The 27,109-nt window shown below is 45.6% G+C and overlaps 1 protein-coding gene across 2 annotated transcripts in view; it reads left to right on the top strand.

Annotated features, from left to right (window-relative positions):
- The window catches only part of NPTXR (neuronal pentraxin receptor), a 28,636-nt gene extending 4,542 nt beyond the window's left edge, over window positions 1–24,094 (top strand). Inside the window, exons 2-5 of one of the 2 annotated variants that reach the window (XM_081023925.1) lie at window positions 17,606–17,819; window positions 18,485–18,729; window positions 19,728–19,907; window positions 20,733–24,094. In XM_081023925.1, coding sequence (XP_080880051.1) covers window positions 17,606–17,819; window positions 18,485–18,729; window positions 19,728–19,907; window positions 20,733–20,957 — 864 coding nt within the window. In that variant the 3' untranslated portion in view covers window positions 20,958–24,094. Of the gene's footprint in view, window positions 1–17,602; window positions 17,820–18,484; window positions 18,730–19,727; window positions 19,908–20,732 lie in introns of both variants that reach the window. The other variant, XM_081023924.1, reaches the window with a different exon arrangement.
- Window positions 24,095–27,109: the final 3,015 nt, after the last annotated feature.

Here is a 27,109-nt window from a genome sequence, read left to right as displayed (position 1 = left end):
GGTGGAAAGCCCTGGTGGTTCATGTGATTGATTCGTCTGCAGAGTGTCTAGAAGAAATCTGACAGGCACACATTGTGCAGAATGCGCATGCCCATGTCAATCATGCTAGAGGTGCTCTCCTCCTGGTATTAGGGTGATTCTATGCATGTTTATTTAGAAGAAAGTCCCACCGGTTTCAATAGAGCTTACTCCTAGGTACTGTAAATTTATCATCACCATTTATTAAATTTCTTTACAGGATTGCAGTCTAAACGGGTGCCTGATAGGTGGATGGTTCTGCCTCAGGGCATGATCCTTTGGCACCTTCCAATTCTAAGATTCCAGGATCTTTGCAAGCTGGCAAGGCAGGTTATTGCCATTCCCAACTAATAATTCAGGGGGAAAGCAATGAACAATGCCTGACCCAGTCAACCACAGGCAGAGCAGCTTGTGCAGGCATTGTGCTATTTTAGAAATTTTGCTCTGAGTTTCCTCATGAGATGCTGAGAAGGGTTCTTTAGCTGAAGAATTCAGAAAAAACAAAATTCAAGTAAGTGAAACACTAGTTTGATTTTCTTTTAAAACAGCCTCTTAATAACAGGCCCATAGAGCCAAATTTAAACACATTTAAGTTTTTTAAGGGGAATTGAATGCATGATTGATTATCTCCTGCTGAAATCAAATGGAATTAACACTACTAAACTTTCACTGGATTTCCCCACAGACTTTTATCTGCATGCTGACATACGTTAGAGAGCATCCGTTGATTCTGCAGAAATTTGAGAAGGGATTTCAAATAAGATTATTAGTATAATCTATGTGTTGTGTTATGACTGTGAGACATAACAGGATTTGGGGGAGATTTATCAAATACCTATTAAAGATTTTGGATCTTAATTCACACTGAAGTGCTCCAGTTTTTATGACCCAGATCATAATCCCAGATCAATGTGGTTTATGGTAGTAATGACTAAACCCCTTAAGGACTCACCTGAGGTCACAATCCAGCTCAAATTAGATGTGATGGGCTAAACCATGGTATACAGGCAGTTGTGTGTACCTTTCTTGTTAGTGAAAAGCTGGTTTGGAGGCTGGCATCAGGAGTGGAAGAGCAGCAGAAAGAGGAGACACTTAATTCTCCACCCCACCCCCCGCCACTTGCCTGCTCAAAACTGCCTGTTCCGAACTGGGAACCCCAAGTTTTGTTACCCACCAGAGGGAAAGCTGCTTGTGGATGGCTTTTGAGCAGGCAAATAGTGAATGGGTTAACCAGTCCCTCCTCCCCATTTTACTCTTGACTGCAGCTTCTGAGACCGCTTCTCAGGGTAGGGGAGAAAAGAAACAAGCAACCATTACTTTGATTAGTTATCCCACCGAAAGCCGTAAAACAGAACATGCAGCACAATCCTAACCACATTTTCTTCGAAACAAATCATACTGAGTTTAATTTGCTCGCTAGCCTTTCTTTCTTTTCTGTCCTCATTTTTCACCCAGTTGGCTCCCTGCTTGCAGCCTTAATTGAGACTATCTGAAATCCCATTAACCATGACTAATTTCTGCTGGTTTCTTCTTAGAGATTAGCATCTTATTTCTGATTAGGTTGATACTAGGGTGACAGTGGGCAAGTAAAGAGTCCATTTGGTGCACGTTTCAACAAAAGTTTGCATCCGGTGTGGTCCTGGGCTTCCTACAGACACAGGGTTGTATCCAGCTAAGTCCTCCTCAAAGTAGACCCATTGAAATCAATGGAGCTACCTTATTCGTGTCCATTAATTTCAGTGGGTCTATTCTGAGCATGATTACAACCAGATACAACCCGTGTTTAGGAACATAAGTGAAATGAGCTCTTGCCACCCTCCAGGGTGAAAGCTGAGTGAGCTTTGGGGAGTCAGGAGCCACTGGCAAGCTATGCATTCTTTGGGTGGGGTTCTTTCCAGGTGCCTCGTATGATTATCTAATTAAAATTGTGCTTGTTGCTTTATTTGTTAAAAGCTCCCATCTCTTTTATCTCCACTGACTTGCACCCCCCCCCATATCCTTTTTCTTGCTCATTCATGATTTGTGCTTATGAGGCTATTGCAGCAGTCGCACGTGATCCTGCTTTCAATACAGCTTGTGCCTGCAAAAGATTTGGGCTGGTCATACCAGACCATTTCCATTCAATGCATACTCTGCAATGTCCTGCTGAGATCCCATAAAGGTAAAGGTAAAGGTACCCCTGCCCGTACGGGCCAGTCTTGCCAGACTCTAGGGTTGTGCGCTCATCTCACTCTAGAGGCCGGGAGCCAGCGCTGTCCGCAGACACTTCCGGGTCATGTGGCCAGCATGACGAAGCTGCTCTGGCGAGCCAGCGCAGCACACGGAAACGCCGTTTACCTTCCCGCTAGTAAGCGGTCCCTATTTATCTACTTGCACCTGGGGGTGCTTTCGAACTGCTAGGTTGGCAGGCGCTGGGACCAAGCAACAGGAGCGCACCCCGCCGCAGGGATTCGAACCGCCGACCATGCGATCGGCAAGTCCTAGGCGCTGAGGTTTTACCCACAGCGCCACCCGCGTCCCTATAACATACCACAAATGTTGAGATCCCATAACATATCACAAATGTTCTGGTATGTTTCAGTCCCAGTTTTGTAGTGCTTAGAACCTCTCCAGACATCAATAATATGGTAGCACTGGGGACATCATGGTAGCACTCCAGACATCAATAATATGGTAGCATCACAAAGCAAGCTAAAGCAGAATAAATCCATCACTAATGCAGAATACACCTGCAATAGAACACCAATGTGGAGGGGCCAGCCAATCTGACTTCTCCTCAAATAATGGGGTGGGGGGGACACCCTCTCAAAGCTCAATTCTAGACAGAAGGCTACCTATGTCTCACAACAACTGTAATAATAATAATAATAATAATAATAATAATAATAATAATAAATTTTATTAAAACCCACCCGCCCTGGCCAGAGCCAGGCTCAGGGTGGCTAACACCAGTAAAATTACAGTAAAAACCTAACAGGGAAAAAATGCAGCCTCATTTTAAAAGTAGCCCATAGATCAAAACCATAAGGGGAGGGAAACATAAGGGTCAGACTGAACAGCTCTGTCTTGCAGGCCCTGCAGAAAGATGTCAAGTCCCGCAGGGCCCTAGTCTCTTGTGACAGAGCGTTCCAGCAAGTCGGGGCCAGTACTGAAAAGGTCCTGGCCCTAGTTGAGACCAATCTAACCACCTTGCCACTTAGGACCTTCAAAATGTTGTCATTTGTGGACCTTAAGGTCCTCCGCAGGGCATACCAGGAGAGGCGGTCCCATAGGTACGTGGGTCCTAGGCCACATAGGGCTTTAAAGGTCAAAACTGGCACCTTAAACCTGACCCTGTACTCCACCGGGAGCCAGTGCAGTTGGTAAAGCACTGGATGAATGTGATCCTGCGGCAAGGGCCCTGTAAGGAGCCTCGCCGCGGCATTCTGCAACCGCTGGAGTTTCTGGGTCAGCTTCAAGGGCAGCCCTGCATAGAGCAAGTTACAATAATCAAGCCTGGAGGTGAGCGTCGTATGGATCACTGTGGCCAGGTCAGGGCAAGAAAGGTAAGGGACCAACTGCTTAATATTGCTTAATGTGTGTAGATTCAGTCCATTAGATTCAGTGCTGAATTTATTCATGTCCATCTTGCCCCCATGATTGAGGGGGCCCGGGGCCACATGACACCACCACGCTGTGTGTGCACGCCCTGTAGTGTGCACACATGATGGCAGCATGCCCTGCAGTGTGCTGACATTACTCATGCACATCACGGGGCATGCTGATGTGTCGTGCAGACAGCCTGCGGTGTGTGCGCGGGGATGCCACAGAACTTGGAGGGGGCCCAGGACCTTCATTGAAATCTGGGGGGGCTTGGCATAGATGGCACACCTGTGCATGTCTGTACACAATTTTGCAGTTCTGACCTCTGGGCAGAGCTTGGTGCTGGAGTGGCATGTTCCGCTTCAGGCAAAACAGGAAGTGCTGTCCTGCCCTGCTGCCCCTGTTGCTGCTGCCTACATCATCTGCCCTGCCACCACTGCCTTCACCGCCTGCCTTGCCGTCTCCACTGCTGGAGGAGAAGCAGCATCAATTTTGGGTGAGATATTGTGCACGTTGTAAGATTTCAGGCGATTTCAGTGAGATCTCAGCCAAAATCAGCAAAATCTCCACTGAAATTGGCGCCAAAGCAGGCAACGCTTCTCCCCCCCCCTGCTGGAGACAGCAGGGCAAGTGGGGCATCCATGGGAGGGCCACCTTGGGGGCTTCTGCCACCTGAGGCAGTGGCCTCACCCCATCTAATGACTGGGCCGGCCCTGACACTAATTTTTAGAATGGGGTGGGATGAGAGAGACCTGTGGCTCTGCAGAAGTTGCTCACTTTAACTCCCATTGCCTTTGACCCTTTGGCTGATAGGAACTGGAGCCCAACAAAATCTGCATGGCCACAGGCTCCTAAACCCTGCTGTAGAACAACCCTGTAAGACTTGACAGTATTACTTATTATCCGTAATCTTTAGACCAAACCGTCAACATAAGTCACCATTATTATTCCCATAATATGACTGAGGTGAAGAGATGGTGGCTTTCCTAAAACCGCCTAATGAGTTTGTGGCTAAGCTGAGATTTACCCAGGGGCATCATGTTCTTAATTATCACATATTCTTATCACATCCCACACTTTGCAAGCTCTGTTAAGCTTCCGAAACTCCAGCACATTGTGTGACTGAGGAACAGTTGAGGGAGTTGGACGTGTTTAGTGTGGAGAAGAGAAGAATATGAAAGATGATATGAGAGCCGTCTTCAAATATCTGAAGAGCTGACACATGTAGGAGGAGCAAGCTGGTTTTCTGCTGCTGCTGCTGCAGGGGGCAGGGCCCGAACCAATGGGCTCAAATTACAAGAATGGGGATTCTAACTAATCATTAGAAAGAACTTCCTGATAGTAAGAGCTGTTCAACAGTAGAACGGACTACCTTGGAAGGTGATGGACTCTCCTTCATTGGATGTTTTTAAAGAGAGGTTGGCTGGCTGGCTATCTGTCAGGGATTGTTTAGCTGTGACTCCTGCATAGTCGGGGTTAGACTAGATGGTCCTTTGGGCTCTTTCCAACTCTACATTTCTGTGATTCTATTACTATTTCAGCTACCAGGGGAACCTCTGCAAAGATGGGGACAGGATGCATCTCATAAGTCCCCAAATGATCCACAACAAACCAATAAAGCTTCTAACAAGTTGGGCATGAGCTTGTGAAGCAGTCTTCTTTTACCTTAGCTGGTGAAAGTCTCAGACACTGGATTTTCTGATGCTTTAATAACTGAAGGCTTTTGATCTCCTTAGATAAATGTGTGCAACTGACAATGAATGAAATTAATCCCATCTAAGTAGACTCACACAAGGGACGCGGGTGGCGCTGTGGGTTAAACCAAAGAGCCTAGGACTTGCCGATCAGAAGGTCGGCGGTTCGAATCCCCGTGACAGGGTGAGCTCCTGTTGCTCGGTCCCTGCTCCTGCCAACCTAGCAGTTTGAAAGTACATCAAAGTGCAAGTAGATAAATAGGTACCGCTCCGGCGGGAAGGTAAACGGCATTTCTGTGTGCTGCTCTGGTTCGCCAGAAGTGGCTTAGTCATGCTGGCCACATGACCCGGAAGCTGTATGCCGGCTCCCTCGGCCAATAAAGCGAGATGAGCACCACAACCCCAGAGTCGGTCACGACTGGATCTAATGGTCAGGGGTCCCTTTACCCTTTACCTAAGTAGACTCACATATTGCAAAAGCAGAGAGTGCTTTTCTCTCTCCCCCCCCCCCCCGCTTTCCCCCCACTCCAGACGTTGACATTTCACATGATTAATATTACCTGGCATCTTTCAATCTTTCTGATGGCTTGGCAGCCAAGAATCATACACAAATCCCCACACCCCGCCCTCGCTTCAGCAGATGGGAAATTATGAGATCACCCAACAGCTTTTAAAAATATGCATTCTGAACATTTTCCTCCTCCCCCCGTAAATATTCTCTGATAAATACCACCCAACCCACATTGGTTTCAATAAGATAATTGGGCATAGGAGAGAAAAAGGCTTTAGGCCATGAGATCTGGAGAGCTCAAAACTCCCTGGTGATTTACAGAGCAGACTCAGCTGAGGGTGAAATATCTGACATGTACCATCCTCATCAAGCTGCAAAAAGCTTTCCAGCTTTGCTTGGGGAATTCAGCCTCCAAACATTGCTCAATCCCTGGGCAATTGTTATGTCTGAATTTGCAAAATCACACAGTCAGTTCCCATTTGCCCAGAATGCTGGGATTTACTAATAATCTCTCTGCTGGAAATGCAATGGGAGCTGCTGGGTGTACATTGTTACCTGCCAATTTGGCTCAACTCATAATAAGAGCATCTCTCTTTGTAGAAAGTGGTACACTTCCATGTCCATCTGAAAAAGGTGAAACAAGCTTCACAAAGGGGAGTAATTAGTTGACTGCCCGTTAAGAAATAGAAAAGCACTGGGAATAGATTCTATACCACCAGAATTTTTGGAATTTAATGTTACCCTGTGGTCTGTTCTGCTGGTAGCTGTATTTACATATACAGTGGTACCTCGGGTTGAGTGCTTAATTCATTCCGGAGGTCCGTTCTTAACCTGAAACTGTTCTTAATCTAAAGCACCACTTTAGCGAATGAGGCCTCCTGGTGCCACTGCGCCACCAGAGCACGATTTCTGTTCTCATCCTGAAGCAAAGTTCTTAACCCAAGGTACTATTTCTGGGTTAGTGGAGTCTGTAACCTGAAGCATCTGTAACCTGAAGCGTATGTAACCCGAGGCACCACTGTACTGATTTAATAGGACGAGTGCCGAGACTTGGATCACTGCAGTAATTGTCCACATGTTTAAAACTAGGGGCTGCTGCTCCTACTTATTTCACTAGCCAACCCTATCACCTGCTCTTTCTGTAACAATCTCCACTCTCTTTATACTTGGCCAACTCCATCCTCCTTCCCTTTACACCTCACCAAACCCCCTTCCTTCCTTTTACTCCTTGGCAAATCCTACCACCTGCCTTTACACCTTGCCAAACCCACCCTTCCAGCTCGCCTAAACTGCACCTTGTCTTACTCTATTGCCACTTCCACCCTCCTTGGCCTCTGATCCTGCTGTCAGAGACCAAAACAACAGCATCACTGTTAGAAGAAAAGCAGTAGAGGAGCAAGATGATTTCTGACTCTAGGTCACCTACCTCCTGCTCTGTCATCCTGCTGCCATTTGTGCAGCTGCCTATCAGCAGCCATGTAAACTGCAGCCTGACAACATCCTTCTGATTTTATTATACAGACAGAAGCTTACCCAGCAAATTATTGCCCAATTAGTTTGTTATGTGTAATTGGGAAACTTTATGCAAACCGCCTGCATATTAAACTAACGAGTAATAAGAGGAAGCCATTTTGGCAAATGAATAAGCAGGGTTTAGGCAAGGTATGTTAATAAGCTCCTGTTCAGGCTTCTTTTCTTGATTGCTATATATAAAGAGCAGATACTCATAGTGTATGAACCAAAGTTTGGTTTTACGAAGCCATGATAATCATATGCCTAGCCTGAAGGCCGCAAGAGCCTTTTCCCAACCATACAGACTGTGAGATAAACATAGCCATGAGCTGTATCTCTTCCTTTGAAGATGGGTGACTGAATGGTTTACAGTTCTCTGGTAGCAGCACCAAAAGGGCTCCTTGACAGCTGAATTTTGGTTATTCCCTGTTTCAAATAAAATTAAGAAAAATGAAATAATTTATCTCTGTGACACATTGAAGCCTCTGCTGGAACAACACAGAATGTCTGTTTAATTGGGAAATAGCAATCTTATTACCTTGATACACTTATATTTTGGGGTACCTTTTGATGCAACATACTTCTTGTTCAGATTTTAAGCATTGCCTGTGTCTCTGATTAAACTGGAAAGCAGCTGTTATGAGCTGAAACATGGAGATATAAGATATGGGCTCTCTAAGGTTGTGGTGAGTGATGTTTTCCCTTGTTGTCTGATAATTGTCCAAGTGTTTGCCTTTATACTCTGTATTTGCTACATTAGAAGCTTATTTTTATTTTAACCAGTATTTTCATCCCTGTTTAGAGACAGAAGCCTTTGTTTTGGGCTGCTAGTTTAAGAAAGTACAGTACAATATTAGCATCTTCTTAGGTCTTCTTCCAAGCTCAGGCAGAATTTATGGCTTAGATTTGATAAGAAAGGCAAGTTGCAACGAAAGGATGAGAAACAAAGAAGACACAGAATTTTGGTAGAAGTCAAGGAGAATCTATCAGAATGTGGGAAAATGTTTGATGTGAAATAATTTTATATTAGAGAAATAATATAATAATATAATAATAATTTATTATTTATACCCCGCGCATCTGGCTGAGTTTCCCCAGTCACTCTGGGCAGCTCCCAATCAAGTATTAAAAACAATACAGCGTTAAATGTTAAAAACTTCCCTGAACAGGGCTGCCTTCAGATGTCTTTTAAAGATAGGATAGCTACTTATTTCCTTCACATCTGAAGGGAGGGTGTTCCACAGGGTGGGCGCCACTACCGATAAGGCCCTCTGTCTCGTTCCCTGTAACCTTACTTCTCGCAATGAGGGAACCGCCAGAAGGCCCTCGGCGCCTTAAGAACTGGAGCATTTTATTGGAGAGTGGGGATGACACTTTTCTCTCTCTGAATGTTGTCTTACAATTTTTAGCCTACGTGGTTAATCTTTATTCCCACAACAGCACCTTCCCTGAAGGTGTGCTAGCTTGGGAGATAGAGAGTAGATCTGTGCTTTTTGCATTTCTTTGGGAAAATTTTCTGTGCTAAGAGGGGACTTGTACTGTCAGGATAGATCTCATAGAGCCTAGATTTTTCTTAGGGTTCTCCTTTTTATTTTTTTTACCTAATCCTCATGGATTATTTTTGCTCAAGAATCTTCCAGTGGAAACAGGTTGACCTCACCACACCAAGTCTGGTAGATATGGACCTTTGACTCATTATTCCATGAAGCCCATTGTCTCTTACTTTAATATCTTAAGTAACTTTTCCTACATTGTTTTAGAATGCCTTTATAAGAGAATTAAACTTTCCTATTGCTTTTCGGTTAACAGGACTGTAGGGAGGGTGTTTAGAAGGATAATTGTTTTCTTGTATTTCATTTTTCGTTTATAATTTCTTCATATATTTCCTTTGTTTAGTGCTCATAGTAGCCTCACAGTACTTGTTTCATTTATTAATGTAAGCATTTTTATATAGTTAGCTTTCATTACTATTTACAACTTTCCACAATTTGCCAATAATTTTTAATGAATTTTCAATTCACTTTCTTTTGGTGTGATTCTGGGCCTTTGGTCACTAGCCATAAGCTCACTGGAGCAAATTAATATACTGTAATCTAAATTTATAGATCATTCTTTCGTTCTAAACCATTTGTTGTTCTATGTTTGCTGGCACTGGGGCAGAGCTGGGGGGGTGTAAAACCACAATGTAGACTTGAAACATCAGTCTCCAATGGCATGTTTTGGGTGCCATTAAAGGGCAGTGCTTAGACCTGCCCAAATTGATTCAGCTGTCAGGAAAAGCAGGGAAAGTTGATAGAATTTCCCTTGCAGCTATCATGAAGGGAGAAGTAATCTTTGGTGGCATAACACAAATACTTGGAATATGTAGGCACAAATCTTGTTCATCTCCTTGGCAGTGTAAGAGCCAGGACTGTAATTCCTTAATAATGATAGGAAATTGGGGTACTGGAGAGCAGAAGGAAGAAAAATGAACTGTATAGGAGCAAGAAATTCATTTAGTAAGGGCAATGACAGAAATGAGAAAGGGAAAAGCGAGATTACAGAGACAGAAAACGGAATGAGATGGGGTGGAGGTAAAGAAGCCTTTCATTATTCGATGTAGGACAGATTGCCTTGATGCTAACAAGAGTAACAAAAGCGAAAAACCCTTTTTTCTATTAACAGATGGAGTCATACATGAAAAACAGGGACATGGCATTTAAATCCAGAACTGGAACAATCAAAGGGTGCAGCAGACAGTATCTCTGCACCCTTTGTCAAAACCAGCCAGACTCCATGGATCAGAAAACCTTTCCAGTCGCTTGGCAGCATCAATAGCAAAACAAAAAAAGGGAGAAGGCAGGTCCAGGCCACCAGCAGGCAACACAATTGAACCATCTGCAAACATGAGCTCTTATCAGGAATCATGTCTCCCTTTGCCATTCCCAAAGGGAGGGCAGGGATAATGACTTTTTTTATCCTTCCTCTTCATCTGTCCCTGTCACTGCTCAGTTCTCCCAATTGTCTCTTTTCTTTGTGGATCTCTCTATTCTCTACCTGGATGGCATTTGAACAGGCCACATTCTGTGCATCTCATATCCTGCAGGGAAAAAGCCCAGATGTAATGGGGGCAAAAGCAAAGCAGAGCAAAGGTGTGTGTGGAGACCCGGAAGCATCTCCCCAGTGGCCAGCTAATTTAATACAATGAGGAACAGCCTCTCCGGGACACAGCATGAGTCTTGGGCGTTGAGTGAATTAAAACTAGAACAGTGCCGCTCACCAAAGAAACCAATCCAGGGTTCGAACCAGGCAGGAGAGAGCCAATGACCTCACATATCTCTTGTTAATGCCGATGATTCAGTTGTCATAATTGCAATTGAAGCTTCTTCTTCTTCTTTGCTCCCCACAGAGGCATGGGGATAAAGGAGCACAATTGCCCTCCTCTCGTTTCCTGATGAAGCGTTTTCCTGTTAATTCTCTCTTTTTGGAAAGGGCACCATCCAAGCCCTTTTGTTCTCCACAGTACACTCCATGCCTTATTTTCCCTACAGAGGCGATGGTTTGGTTCCCATCACTTTTGAAAACCTTGATATGATTAATCACAAAAGTGTTACCTGAAGCGTTCCTTGATTTTAGAGAACTGGAGGGGGGAATTCAGCCAGTTTCCATGGGTCCAGGAACAATGCAGCTCTTCATCTTAGTAAGATAGAGTTGGAGTGAGTGGAAAGATCATCTAATGGCACCCAACCCTTGCTGAATAAAAAGCTTGCAAGTTTGTCTTTATTCATTCAGGGTCAAACAAGGCAAAACAAAGACCCAGGACAGGAACCCAATTCAGTAGGAAATTGGGTCCCCCTCCACATTGCGTTGCTTAAAATCATAGAACTGTAGAGTTGGAAGGGACCCCAAGGGTCTTCTAATTCAGCCCCCTGCGATGCAGGAGTTTAACAGCTAGAGCTGAGAGCTGGCTCAGGAGTGGTCTATTTGTGTGCTGAGCAGTGTAGTGTCAGAGCAATGAATTTGTGTGCACTCCCTGCAGGATTGCTCTAGTCCTTCATTATTAATTTAAATGTTCCCAGACTGAGCTCTGGTACGTAGAATAGCTCGGAGGGCTAAGCAAATAAGTTCTGGAGCTAAGCTCTGTAACCCCTGAAAGCAGTGCAAAATGTCTGGAAAGGGGCTCATGGTGAATGAACAGTTGCAGCTCCTATCAAAATCGATAGCTGTTGCAGTCACCCTGTGCCTTCTGATGATGTGGAAAGGTCATGGATAAGCTCATGTGTGAACAAGGATTATAGCTTCCTCAGAGTCTCAAGGCCACTTCATACATCACACACACTTTTAACACGGGCATCCAAGGAAACAGAATGGTATGTTAACAGATATATTAACAAAGTACTTCTTCACACAGCACATAGTTAAACCATGGTCCTCGCTTTCTCAGGAGGCAGTGATGGCCACCAATTTGGATGGCTCCAAAGGGAATTAGACAAAGTTATGGAGGATAAGGCTACCAAGGCTACTGACCATTATGGCTATGCTCTCCCTCCACAGCCAGGGGCAATAATGCTTCTGAATACCAGTTGCTGGAAAACACAGGAGGGGAGAGGGCTCCTGTGCCCAGGTCCTGCTTGAGGGTTTCGTATGGACCACTGTAAGAACAGAATGCCAAGCTAGATGCACCATTGGCCTGATGTATCAGGTTCTTATCTTCTTATGCTCTGTCTCAACCACATTTGGGAACATGGTCTGAGGACATGTGGTGCTGTTTCATTGTTAAAGTGAAATAGGTCTATCCTGGATCTTCCAGGATGGGAATCTCCCTGGGAACTCCATGTAAACTGCCCTGAACTTCCAAAGTTAAAGTGGAGATGAGGCTAAAAATGAATCAATGTGCTTGCAGCATCCACTGCTGAGCACACTTACATAACCAGCCCTATAAATGTTACATGCAGCATAACAGATGCCAAGCAAATCCAAATAATTTCTCTTTTACTTGTTGAGGGCTGCTTCCCATCTTACAGGAAAAACAAGCTCCCATTTGTTCACATGTCTCTGTGCCACATATATGGCAGGGAAGCGTGTCACTGAGAATGCACATGAGCCTTGGGCAACTGCGTCTCCAGAGCACATCTTTACTTCATGTGTCAGACATATGTCTCCATTCCACACGTAGCAGTGATCACAATGGAGACACACAGCGGTCCAACAGGACTGACTCTCAGGAAGCTGCAGCCCTGGTTCACACATGAGCTCATGAATGATAGTATCCCCATACTCAGAAGCCTCTGGGTGATTGTATAGCAATAGATGCTGACAGCTGTTACAGTCATCAACTAAGAATCTCCTTCCACCAGACTTCGTCACTTCCTTGGCTCACCCACTGTCCTCCAGTTCTTCTTCTTCTTCTTCTTCTTCTTCTTCTTCTTCTTCTTCTTCTTTGTAAACCACTGAGGTTTTTTAACAGTCAAGTGGTGCATAAATTATGTGAAATGAATAAAGTTATTCTTCCTCTTCTTCCCCCTCCCCTTCCAGTGAGCTCCTATGGTGAACCACAACATAGAGCTCAACTATCCACAGCCAAGATCCTCATCATGCAGTGCAGTCATGTTCATGTAGATTATTCAGGCCCTCTGCTAAAACAGCCCTGGTAGGACACCAATACTGCCTTCTTTAGGAATTAGGTTGGTAGCTACAAAGGATAGGACCTTCTTCATGGCTGCACTGCAGTTGTGGAGCTCCTTCCCCTCTGAGATGGTTTTGATTTTGCTACACTAAAGGGTTTTATGGTGCTTCATTCCCGATTCTTACATTGTTTTAATGGATAGAGTGTTCCATTGAATGTGTAACTTGCCTTGGGCCCACGGTAGGGAGAAGGACAGGATAGAAATGAAACAAAGCATTTCCCGAGTATCCATAGTTGCAAATCTAAAAGGTATTTAGAAAGTTCAGCTGGGAAACTAGGGCAGACATAAAAGCATCTGGAAGGCAGCAAGCAGCAAGCGACTGACACAGATCACTTACATAAAAGCAAGATAAACAGGCAACTGAGGAAACTGTGTTACCTGGATTGAGAGGCGAGGGCAGAGAAAGTAAAGCACAGTTGACAACGCAGGCCGGTTCTGAACTAGCACGTTTTCCCTCCTTGCCGCTCAGCTCACCTGAGCTGGTCATACTCTCAGATGGCCTCTCCCCAAGTAATGAATTAAGCTGTGATTATCTAGAGGCCTTTAGCGCAATGACCTCATCTCAGGCCAACTTGGGAGTGCAAGAGCTGAGCATGAGTTTGTCTTTCACATACACATTTCACACCAGGGAGCCTCTTCTTCAGGTGTACATTTTTGGATTCCTAGAATCAAAAGGGTGAGCATCCAAGGAGCACGGTAAAATAATGCTGAGATGGGGAACCCAATAGTTTTGTGGGTATCCTCTTGACAATAAGTCTGCAGGGCGGGGCAGAAGTTACAGCACCCCTGAACATTTCAGGTGAGCAACTTACTCAGAGTGGGCTGAAACCTTTTCTGCCTCCAGGCTCACCGCCTCCTTTGTGGAGCCTCAGTTTTGCAACCTGAGTTCCCTTTAGAAAGCTCCACCACCATAACAGACAAAACACGGTTTTCAATGGATGTACCCTATTAACTTATGAGGAATTACAGGCAGGGGGGCTGCTTGCTTTTTCACTTGGCATAAGAGGGAACACAGCCTGAAATAATGATGAGATAAGCAGCCGTAGCAGTAATTAGGAGGCAAGGGCTCTAGGAGCACCTCATCAAAGGGCAGAAATGTGGTGGAATAATAGGCCCGTTTCCTTTGATGAGCTTTCGCTGTAATAAATGAGCACAACAGGGAGTCCTCAAAGACGGAGATCTCCCCCAAACCTTTTGGCTTTCACGTCTCTCCTCTCACACAGGCTGGCAAAAAGGCTGGCAAAAAGGCTAAGGTTCGTCCTGATGGCAACAATGAGGAATAGGCAATGACTAATGGCCTGTGAAATGTCATGGGGAGGAGAGAAGGCCCCTTCCCCCTTGCCTCTCCTCCCTTGCTTCTCTCCATCCCTTCTCTTTTGCTCTCTCCTTGCCTTGCATGACTACTTGAGTCATGCCTCCCTTCTCTCCTCTTCCTTAGATCATGGGAACTTCCTGACTCCGTTCTTCCACCAAAACCCCCAAGCACAGCCCAGGAGGAAAGGCAAGCTCCAGACTGAAAGCACATGATTCCCCCCCCCAAAGAATTCTGGGAACTGTAGTTCACCCCACAGGGCTACAATCCCCAGCACCCTTAGCAAACTACAGTTCCCAGGATCCTTTGGGGGAAGTCATGAGCTTTAAATGGCCTTCAAATATATGGTGTGTGTATACTCTCAGATAAGCTCTCTGAGCACAGCTTGCTTACCTGCTCATTGGTCTGTTTATATACCACTCGGTGTTCTCTGGGCAGTGATCTGTGTGGTTTTACAAGTCACAGAAAATGTAAGCTTTCTTTCTCCCACAAATGACACTTGATCCAGAGCAGTGCTTTTCTCAAGCAAGCAGGACCTTCTGATCAGGCAGATTTCCTTGCCAGCCAACCCAGGACTGTCTTTGGAGAAACAGGAGGTGCCATTTCAGGGGTGCAAGTGAGCGAAGTCTGCCAGTTGCCTCCTGCACGATACCCGCAATGAGGTTAGGGGGTGCAATCCTTGCCTTGCCCCGGGTGCTGGCAATGCATGGTACGCCACTGCCATAGTGTAAATGGTACAGTGGTCATTTCTACCCAAAGGCATGGCTGTTTGTCTTAAAGGTTCATAGAGTTTGGGTGTGTTGAAAGGATGCACCTAATCCCAGCATGGAAACAGCATTGAATTCATCACACTTGCCACTGGTGGACAGAACACAAACCTTTAGCTTAAAAACCTGGGATTCCCTTTGCGCAAGCGCCCTGGCAGGTTGGCATGGGCGGACAATAAGGAGGACTTGCCTCCAGCTGTGGGTGCTGCTCCCTGCCGTAGCTGTGTAATACCTGCTGTGACCTCTCAGCACACAGACTCACACAGTTCCTAGAGCTCTAAGAGGATTACAGAACTACTATGTAATGTCAAAATGACAGGCGTTGCCTCGAAGCGGCAGAAAAAAGGCACACTTCTTCATCCTCATTAGGGAAAAACTGTGATCCCGTTTCTCTCCATGCCTGACTGCTCCTTTCTTACTTTTTTACGAGAAAAGAGTCCTTTGAGAGAACGGAGTCCCACTGACTCATTTCTCCATATTGAATCCCAACGTTCCATGTTGTATAAGAAAACTCTTCAAGGGAGAGATACGGAGCTTGTTTGAGTTTCGGGTGATGGTTGCTGACTTCCAAGGCGGCTAAAAATAAAACCATTAACAACAACTTCTTCCTCCTCCAGTCTCTAAGCTGTATGAAGCTATTTTGTACAGCCAGACCAACAGCCCATCTAGATCAGGATTGCCTTCTCTGACTGACTGTGGCTCATGGGAACCTCAGGCAGAGAACTCGCTCACCACCTGCTATTACGTGACCCATTTAGATGGGGTGTCAGAGGTTGAATCAGGCTCTCTCGCTCTCATATATGTGACTGTTTTCTGTCTCAGAAACACCTGGCTAGGCTGGACCTGTCTGGTTCACCACAAGGGGCACCAGTGCCTAGACAGAAAGGTTCTTGGTTTGAGTGACCCAAACCATCCATTTAAAGCACATTCAACACACATTTAAAGCACACAACTTCCCCCAAAGAATCTTGCGAGTGGTTGCTGCTCCCTCACAGAGCTACAATTCCCAGCACCCTTAACAAACTACAGTTCCCATGATTCTTTGGGGGGTGGGGAAGCGATGTGTTTTAAATGTGTGTTGGATGTGCTTTAAATGCACAGTGTGGGTGTGGCCTCTGAGGGTACTTCCAGACAACCTGATTATTGACTATTCATCCTGATTTGTTTGCAGGGAAGTTAGACAACATTGGTAATTCATTCTGGTGCGTTTGCAGGATACTTTAGATGATATTGCACCAAAGCAGCATTTCCCCTTCACTTTCCTTATCACAAAAAGTCTGATCTTTGGGGGAAGAAGGTTTGTTGCACAAGAATTCCCTATCAATGGTAACTTCAGTTTAAATTTACCAGTATATGATAGAATCATAGCTGTCAACTTACAGATTTGAAAATAAGGGACCAGCAGCCTCGAAAATAAGGGATCAGCAGCCAAAATAAGGGATTTTGCTTAGCTTATACAGAAATCCAGCACTGATGGAGCCATGCTGCTTTTGCTGTGACTGACTGTGTTTTGCAGGGGGTTGGACTAGATGATCCTAAGGGTCTACAACTCCGACCAAGAAGAGTGGCAGACAAAGCTGATGAACGATGTCTAGATGGCAAAGCTTACAGGCAGAATTAGAAACCAGGAAGAGGACCTCTTTATTAAGAATGGGGAAAGTTTATAATTTAGTTGAAAAGCTATTGTAAAGAGTTACATACATTGGTAGGATTGACAGAAAACTTGTAGTAAAAATTTGAACTATGGATGGACAAATGATTTATAAAAATAGAGTTATGAAAGGGATGCAGAGGGGAAATCACTACATTAAGATGCTGCACTGGTTGGAGGGTATGCTAAGCAGCATGTCAGGGCTGCCGTTGTCCTGGCGTGAGGAGTTCCATCAGCCCTTCCCCGCCCGAGAGAGAGGGGGGAGGGAGAGAGACTCTCGCCCACACCGCCCACGAGCCCAGCATGAGGTGGTTGCAGCACCGCAGCGGCTGCTGAAGCACTGCCCTTCTGCGTCCCTCCCCATCCCCTCCTCTTCCTCCTCCCTCAGGCTGCCTCCTCAGCCGCCGCCGCTGCCTCCGGCTTCCCCTGGCAGCGCGGTGGAAGTCTCACAAGAGAGGGGCTGCCTGCCCACCCACTGCCACCCGTCTCCTCACGACGCGTCCCTGAGGAGGGAAAGGGAGAGACGGAGACGCGGCAGCTTGTGCGCGCACTCTCTCTCGTGGTAGAGGACCTCGAGCTGCTGCTTCCCTCCCAAGCCGGGCGAGCATGAAACCCGGGAAATTTAAGGGACACCATCAATAAGTGACAGCAGTGGGACATGGCGCTGGGATAAGGGAGTTTCCCGCCAAATAAGGGACGGTTGACAGCTATGGATAGAATCCCACCCCAAAACAGCAATAGCCTGGAAACACCCTGAGAACATGGCCCTGTTTTTCTTGCTGGGTTAACATGTTTTGCCTGGATACTTTTTGTGTGAGATATTACACACACACACACACACACACAAACATTGTTTCCCATATATCATATATATTTCCTTTGTGCGTAGCAGGATATTCCAGCCCGAATGAATGCTACTTCTGCTCCTGTGCCAGCCCAAGAGACAATCCATAACAAGATGGAAGAACTGGAGGAGCAGATCCTCTCCAAGATTTTAGCTCTGGAGAAAGACCGGTCATCTGTCCCCAACAACCACGACTTGCAACAGCAAGATGTAGAGAAGGAGCTGGATGCCCTCCAGAACCGGGTCACTGAGCTTGAGCATGGTCAGTCCTGGCAAGGAAGAGCGCCAAATCTGAGGGCTCCAAAGTTGCTACATATATGTGATTGCCTGTTAGATATGTATTTCCTGAGTCCGTTCCAGACACATGAATTTATGAATGCCAAGCATGACAAACTAGCCCATCAGTTTCCCGAAATCTACACAGGGGTAAAAACTACACAATGGCACCCTGCCTCTGAATTTGGAGGTCACATAGTCATCATAATATAACTAAGCAGCAGCCACTGCTGAACCCCCTTTAAAATAAACACAGGGAGAGTTAAATATACGCAAGGAATGCTGATATTGCATATTGTGTCATCTGTTTGATTATATTTTATTGGATCTTATATAATCATTGTAAATTGCTTTCAGACTTTTGTGTGCAGGTAAAGCAATATGCAAGTCTAACAAATCAAATTGAGCCATCCAAGCTTCCAATCATTACCCAATCATTATGCAATGTGTCAATGAACGGTCAGGTTCATTGGATGACCCAAGTTCAATAACAACTGGTACCCATTTTTGCAATGGTGTTGTTGTGTAGTATTGGCAAGGCCTGACTTGAATTTCTGGAGTCTGTGGTCTTTTGTTCTTCTCAGCTGTTATCCCTGTAGTCTTTCTTGACACTCTCTCCCCCCCCCCCCCATTTCTCTGTTATGCACCCAGAAACTACAGCCTTCAACAACCCGGAAGCGTTCAAAGTCACCATCCCCGTACGAAACAACTATATGTATGCGCGGATGAAGAAGAGCTTGCCTGAGCTTTATGCTTTCACAGTCTGCATGTGGCTGAAATCTAAGGGCCCGGCAGGGGTGGGCACCCCTTTCTCCTACTCGGTACCAGGACAATCCAATGAGCTTGTATTGCTGGAGTGGGGAAATAACCCCATGGAGCTGATAATCAATGACAAGGTAAGGAGGGAAGGAAGACTTTGTCATGGGCATCTGGAAGACACACGTACTAACCTTCCTTATGTTGAGAAAAGGCCCCATCAGCTCGGAAAACAAGAGCCAACTGTAATTAATGAATCTAGAGAGATACAGATATATACCATGCTATTTTTTCTAGAAAAAGAGGTGCCAGAACTCACCACGACCACCTCCCTTGTTCTATTATAATGGCAATGGCACCTACCATAGAAGTGCCAGAACTGAGTTATGGTGAGTTCTGGCTGGGGGGGAAAGCCCTGGATATATATGACTCCTTCCTGCTCACTTCTTAGCAGCCTCGTTAAAATGAAGTGGAAGGGAATGGGTTCAAACCAAAGACTCCACCGGTTAAGTACTTTCAGAGTCACAGGTTCAGGACTCCTGGCACGTGCAGCCAAGATTGTGGAGAGAGGCAGTGGCAGGTACATTTCCTCCAAGACAGGGTCATAGTGAACAGGAGACAGCGACCATGTCGTTGCTGCAAGCAGTGCTGGTGCTGCACTGGTCCCTGTCACTGGAGAAGATGATGGACCAGAATGGGCTGAAGCACCCCATTGGGTCAGAGTTCAAACTACTTCCAAATTTCAGGCATGGTGCCAGGAGGCTGGAGGTCCGCATGCCCCTATGGTGGGGGTGGGGCTATAGGCAAAAGTGAATGGAGCAGTGGATGTGACTTTTACCTTTGAACAGTATAAATCAGAGACCCACCCAGCTAGGAGGAATCATCACAGTTGACACATTCAGGAAAGAGCACTCAAGGATGGCATAGACCAGGACTGGGGAAGGGCCTAAGAGAGAGAGGCTTGGAGAAAGGCATGTGCCACCCACTCCTGTTCTGCAGCCAGCAAGAGAGGACCATAATGTGCTCCTTGTCAGCTTTCGGGAAGGTGATGCTAAAAGACATCAGTGGGAGACTCCCCCCCCCCAAAAAAAACTATTTGCACTGTACATTTTAAGGCACTTTTCTGTTTTGTTGTCAGGTGGCTCAGCTGCCCATGAGTCTAAAGTCTGGGATGTGGCACCACATCTGCCTGACCTGGATCACACGGGATGGCATATGGTCAGCATATGAAAATGGGGAGGAGCGTGGGGCCGGTGATAACCTGGCATCCTGGCATCCGGTCAAACCTCATGGTGTGATCATCTTGGGCCAGGAGCAGGTGAGTCTAATCCATGTATTGTCTTTGCAGTAGTTAACTTAAACATAATTCAAGGACCTGCCCATGTTTTGGGCTCAAAGGAACAAAATTTGACAACTTAGGTATAAGAGATCCCCAGCTGGTCTCTTGGACATGCCACATGTGTTGTCCTTGAAGCCTATAACCACACAGGGATTCTGGTTGGATTTGCAGTGTGTATTTAATAGAGTTGTGGTTCCAAAGAAATGCCCACAAAAGGTTCTTAAAATTCCAAGAATGTGTCTGCATGGCAGCTTATTGTGAACTTGGTGCTGCTCTGGCATGCAAGTTTTGTGCAGCGCCCACATGATGCCACCCTCATCCAAATGGCACCCTATATTCCACCACTGCCCCCATATTCAGTCCAGATGTACAATTTCTACATTTTTGCTTTGATTTTTACTTGGGGGATTTCAGGCAGAAGTGGCGAATCCGGATTAAACAGGAAACTAATATATAACAATGCACAATAAACTGCTGCATGGAAGCACTTGGAAATTTGCATTTTAATGCAAAAACTGGACATGCAGAAATTTGCAGAGGGTGGGGAGAGAGTAAAGCTATTCCATAGTTTGCTGTGCCATCCTGCTAAGGAAAGATGAGAATGAAACAGGGTCCTGAACTCCTTGAAACCAATTGACCCAACATTGTCACTTGCAGAGGATTGGCAGTGTGGCAGGGCCCCATAGTTCAGCAGAGCCCATGGAAGGCCTCATATTCAATTTCAATTTCTCGTATATATTTTTCTTCTCTGTCTTATTGCCTGCCCTTTATTTGTCTGTCTTTTTCTCCAACACGATGCTACAGGATGCATTGGGTGGAAGATTTGATGCCACTCAGGCCTTCGTTGGCGAAATTTCTCAGTTCAACATGTGGGATCATGTCCTGACCCCGGCAGAGATCTTGGGCTTAGCCAACTGCACGGCCCACCTGCGAGGCAACATCATCCACTGGGATGAAAAACTGGTCGAGGTCCATGGAGGGGCAGCCAAGTGGAGCTTTGACGTCTGTGAGGAGAGGATGAAGGCGTGAGAGGTCCTTGTCCCTACCAAAGGAGCATAAAAGCTACTTCCCCTTCCTCCATTCTACTTAAGGAACGAGGCAGCACGGGAGACCTTTATCCCCATACAAAAACATCCTGGAGTCTGAATTGGTCTGGGGAGAGAGCTGCGTGTGTGAGTGTGTGCATGTGTGCAAGGGACAGGGAAACCTTCTGAACTTCAAAGAAAATTGTGACACTGTGTTTTTTCATTGTTTCAGTAAAACTCTTTCTGATTCATACAGTGAGTGGCAAGGCCCTCCAAAAAGAAAGCCTGTGTGTGTGTGTGTGTGTGTGTGTGTGTGTGTGTGTGTGAAGGAGCGGTAGGCCATATCCCAACAACAGTGTGATGAAGGCCAGGGGCTGATGTTGTGAATGGGAAACTGTTGGTTGAACTGGTATTGCCAACATTTCTCCCCCCTTCCCATTTTGCTGGTGCCATCATTGATTTGATAAGGGGGCTCTGATAAACAGGATTCTGAAGGCTTTAAAATTTGCTTGGTAGTGGCGGTATTTGCCCATGAGAAGCCATTGATTGTCTTGGAATACACAAGCCAATATTCCTTTAGTCTTTGCATGCAACCACCAGGAAGTTCCACTGACTTTTCTGCCTTCTGGCCTCTGATCTCTAGCCTTCGCTAGTGAGGCAGCCCTTTGCCAACAGATTCCTTAATTCAACAAAGGCCTAAATTCTAGGTTTGGGTTCTCTTCTCCTTACGATAATCCAACATTCCACCCCAGATACAAAGCCATTTGAAATGCTGTGTGATTTGCACAGTTCTGTTCATTTTTAATGGGACTTACGATTCCAAATTCTTTTAACAGCTTTTTCTTTTTTAAAAAAGAATCCATTGTTTTATACTTTATTATAGCTTTTAAAGAGGCAACGCATAAGTGGCAACCAGAAAATTCTGACTTTCCTACCTAACCCTTTATCTACGGGAGCTGCTCTTCCCATCTCTTCCCTTCCTCTAAGGGCTGATTTGCACATGCATGTTCTTTTACTTGATTTCTTGTCACTTGATGGTGTTATCACTTGATGACTCACAGCTGATCATGTGAATGGCTTCCATTCAAAAGCATGGTGTTGGAAGAGATGTGTGATATGATAGGGAAGTCTCACTGTCTTTTTGATCTGTGATGACTTCTCCACCCAGGCAAGTCACTATTATTTGGCAATGAAGGCCACATGCACACCATACATTTAAAACAGCCACAGCATCCCCCAAACTACAGCTCCCAGAATTCTTTTGCGGGAAGGCATGACTATTTAAAGTGGTATCATAGTCCTTTAAATGTATAGTGTCAATGTGGCCGCAATAATCAAACAATGGACTTGCATGCACAAATAAGCTCTAATGCTACACAGCTTCTTAATGGATTAGGCAACACAATATTGTATGAGCAGGTCGACTCTCCTGCTGCTGACCCCATGTAGATTGCTTCCAACAGTTATAAGCCTTCTGGTAAATGAGAATAAGAACAGCCAATAGGTCACAGCAGGATCACTTCCTGACAATCCAATGTCCCTGCTCAAGAAAGGAACCATAAAGGCAGGTGCCTATTGATGCCTTCGGGGAGGTGTCCCAAATCCTGATCAACTCTGCAGATGCCAGAAGAGCACAACATTTCCCTAGTGCACACAGGATCTTTTCTTCTATTGCCTGATCTTAGCCCATACATTTACAGCTGCTGATGCCACTGGAGGTGCAGAGACTCCTCCTTCCTGTGAAAGCAGAGGCTAGATGGCCATTTGCTGGGTGTGCTCTACTTTAGGATTTTCTGTGTTGAGCAGAGGTTTCAATTAGATCCAGGCTGCTGGACCTCAGGCAGAAAAAGAGAGAGATAAGTGGTGCCAGAAAAAGAGAGAAAAGGAGCAGCAGAATAAGAGAGGAAAGTATCAAACCAGAAGAATGATCAGCATCTACGTTTTGGCTTTCTAGATATTAGTTTAGATGCTCATGACGTACATTCTCCAATGCTTGTGGTGCATTGACTGAAAGCACTCAGATGGGGAATGAGTAGTAGAGACTAGACAAGAGCTTTCCAAACTGTGCGTTGCAACACGTTAGTGTGTCAGCTGCAGTGTGCAGGTGTGTCACGCAACCGCTCCCTACACTCCTCCTGGGGCTGGAAAGGGGTTAGTTAAACCTCTAGTTTGCTGGTAAAACTGAACTACTGTGTTGCATGTCTAAAAAGTGTGTCACCAACATGAAAAGTTTGGAAAGCTCTGGACTAGACATTGCTCAATTATTTCATAGTTCTATAACCCCCATCTCCTCCCCAGTCTCTTTCCCAGAAAGAGCAATAGCAAATGCTCCCTTTGGCTTCTCACCATGAGAGATTAGAACGCAAGTATGAAGAACATAAAACCATGTTTGAGGATCCATTCTGGTTTGTTTGCAGGGAGGTCATACGATGTCACGTGTTTCCACACTTTCCAGTCCTACTTTTCCGAGAAGCAGGTGAATCAGCTTTAGGTGCGTAGCCTGAATATGCCACTCTGTGAATACCTCCCCCAAATAGCAATGGTTGGGAAGCATCCTCAAGACTCTTTCCCTTCTTTGTGATTGTCACAATTATGTGGATACTTAAGTATTTCCCAAGTCAAGCATAAAGCATGCATTGAAGAAGAAGCTTGCCTCCCTCCTTCCCTCCCTGGTTTTTTCTTTCAACCTGTTGCAATGTTTACATTTATGGTCAAAATATTTCTTCTGTTTTTGAATTCATTAAGGCGAGCCTTTCTCATCCTGAGTCAGTAACCATGTGTGCCTCCTCCTCTGTGGCTTAAACAGCAATGATGTAAGTGACCCAAGTGCTTGCAGAGTATCCTGCTACTCTCTGCATATCATGGACCACTTGGTATTTACAGTACAATCCTATGCATGATTATTCAGAAGAACCACCAGTCAAAAGAAGCAATTGCCCCATAAATAAAACATGGATTTGATCACACAAATCCGCAAGCCCAATTGTTTTATTATTAATTATTTAAATTTAAATGAAATAAATTTGCATTAATCAAATTTGTAAAACGCAGCATAAAAATACAGAATAAAATCACAAAGTACATAATACATTTCTCTTGTGAACTGCCCTGAGATCTTCGGATGAAGGGTGATATCTTTATTTATTTAATAATAATAATAATAATAATAATAATATAAAAATAAAATAAAAAACAAGAACAAGTACAAAACAAACCAATAACCCCTCTCCTTCAAACACATTTAAAAGGACATTGACTGTTAATCTGCCAAAGGCCTGGTTGAATTGTTCTCCCAGCACACATTCAAAGATAAATGTAACGTGAATTTTGTAGGGTTGCCTGCACTTAGCCAGTGGTTTTTGCTGGCCCTAGGGATAGTGCTAAACACAGAAGGCATCGAATCATTTAAGATGCACAGCTTCATGAGAAGAAATGCTACTAGCAGCAGCAGAGCAGGCGGAAGCAGCCTTGCAATTTGCTTTTCTGGAAACTAGACTTAAAACTGTTTTTAAAAGCTACCCAGGCTAGGATTGGGTGTTTTTTTTAAGTGGTTAGTTGACAGCCGTCAAACTGGAATTCCCATGGACTGCCGTGGTTCTTTTTCAAGCTCCTCTGGTGACCATGTGACTTGTTGCTGGCTGTGTCTGTGATAACCCTTCACCCCTTGTGTGAACCCTGTAAAAGAAAATGCTGTGTGTGCGTCAGCCTTGAACAGGCCATATTCTGAGGTGGGAGGCCATGTCTGTGCAGTTAATCTAGCTGTGTTCTTTTTTCCTGTTCTGATCCCCACCATCCCCCCCCCCCCACATTCTCAATGTGCCACTTAGGGGGAGGGACTTACGATAACTCTTGGAGCAGCTGACGAGAGAGTCTTCACTACTCTAGTGGAAAAGAAGACGTTGGGAAGAGATTGGAAGGGTGGCTGGTTAGCCGCGGGTCAGAAATGTAGGAGCTGGGGAAGTCTGTATGCCTTTTGAGTGCCTGATATATTACAATGGTTTTGAAACCTGTGAACCCACTGATAACTGCACCTGTGAGTTATTTTGCTTTCCTTTGGGGATCTTGTGATTGCTTGTGTCGTATTTTGCTTCCTCCCTCACCTTAAACTTACCACTTGCCATGACTGGTGATACAACACGTTGGATCTTTCTCTTTTCTCTCTCTCTCTCTCTGAACAAAAGGGGTGAGGGAAGGCAGAGCGGACAAAGTCGTTTCATAGATTTCTGGCTCCTCCTTTAAGGACTGCTTTATATGTTGCACTTTTAATGGGCAAAGTAGATCCAGAGCAAGAATAGCCAATGTGGTGGTGCTCCTCCAGACGTTCATAGAGCTGGAAGGGACCCTGAGAATCTACTAGTCTAACACCTTGCAATTCAGGAATATGTAGCTGTCCCCTACCTACAGGGATCAAACCTGCTACCTTCGTGTTATCAGCACCACACTCTAACCAACTGAGCTAACAACATCTAGTCTAACAACATTTGGAGGAGATATCTAGCATATAACCACTTGCCTCCTGTTACATGTAGGGTAGATACAGTATAAGCCACAGAAACCTACTATTCTCCAAATGGCGAGAAATCCAGGGGTGAAGGATTGCTGGGTTTTGTTTCCTTCAGAAAGAGGCCACCAGAGACTTATTGGTAGTTTGTGATATATGTTTTATTTACACATCAGTGGCGTAGCGTGGGGGGTGCCAGGGGGGCCGGCCGCACCGGGCGCAACATGGGCGGGGGGCGCGCTCGCACTAGCAGCTCTCTGCCCCTACTAAAATCCACGGGTTAGGGAGCCCGCGCTCGCTCGGCTTGGCGAGGAGGTCGCGGAAGGGGGAGAGCGAAGCCTTCTGCCGCGGGCAAAAAAAGGAGAGGAAGCCGGGTGGGCGGGCGGGCGGGCTGGCTGGCGGGGGTCTGGCTGCGCCTGCTGCTGCCGGTGCAGGGCAAGGCAAGCAGAGCGAGGAGGAGAGAGAGGGGAAGGGGGGGGGGGAAGCAGCTAGGAAACGCTGCGGTGTGGAGGAGGAATCAATTAAGGAGAGAAAGCGAAAAGCCTTGGAGAAAGGGAAAAAAGGAAAGAAAAGAGGCAGCTCCAGGAGAGCGCGGGGGAAAGAGAAGCCTCGCTGCTGCTGCTGCTTGGGAGAGTAAATTACTGTACTTGCCTTGCCCCGGGTTAGGGGGCGCAAATTATTTGCCTTGCCCCGGGTTAGGGGGCGCAAATTACTTGCCTTGCCCCGGGTGCTGATAACCCACGCTACGCCGCTGCTACACATATATTCAGATGGAGCATAGGCGGAGATTCACAGAACTGAACCCGTCAACAGATCTCCAGAGTTTGCTGCTCCCCATCAGATTTCCAGAGAAACTGCCAACACCACTGGGATTTCCTGGAGAGCAGCTCAGCCCTCTATGTTCTGACTGGGGTGGAATCTACACACATATAAAAAAAAAAGTTCTGAAAATGCTCTTTAAAAAAGCATTTTAAAAAATACATTGAATTTTCCATAAGGCTCACCATCGCCATCTAGTGTATATCGCACTTAAAACACACTTCAAACATTTCATTTGCAGCTGTATAGCTGAGTCACAGTTAGGACTGTTTATATTCCTCAAAGGTACAGAATTACCACATGGGAGAAAGCAAGACCTGCTTCACGAATGGCTCTTTCTTCCGGAAGACTCCAGCTACACAGAGCTATCTCCCTAACAAGGTTCTCCATTAAGGGTTCTTGACTACATTACCAGAGTCATTACCAGCAGCCATGCTAGTCCAACCAGTTTGGCATACCTCACTCTTACAAGCAAGCATCACAGGGCCTGAAGGGACCCTGAGGTCATCCATTGCAACCCCCAATTTCATCCCATTATAACATTATTTGGAGCCACATACACTAGCTCTCCACAGTGTATGTGGAGTTGTTAGTGTCATGTCAGTACGCACCAGTCTTGCAAGATATACCCACTAAAACTATAACATATAAAGCTGCTATCAAATTGTCCTGTTGCCAAGGGGACCCAAACCCCTCCGAGGGAGGAGACTACACAGGAGTCAGTGAGGGGATGGAAGCAATGATGTTCAAGTTGTAAACACTGTGATCTTAGTGATCTTAGGCATCAAGCCTGGGGGCATAATTAGACCACCAGTCACTTTCTCACTCTCCTTCTC

Source organism: Podarcis pityusensis, assembly GCF_964106645.2.
Source record: "Podarcis pityusensis genome assembly, chromosome: 10".
NCBI lineage: Eukaryota > Metazoa > Chordata > Lepidosauria > Squamata > Lacertidae > Podarcis > Podarcis pityusensis.
Note: the sequence above shows the minus strand (reverse complement) of the source record. Positions and strands in the feature narration are given on the sequence as shown.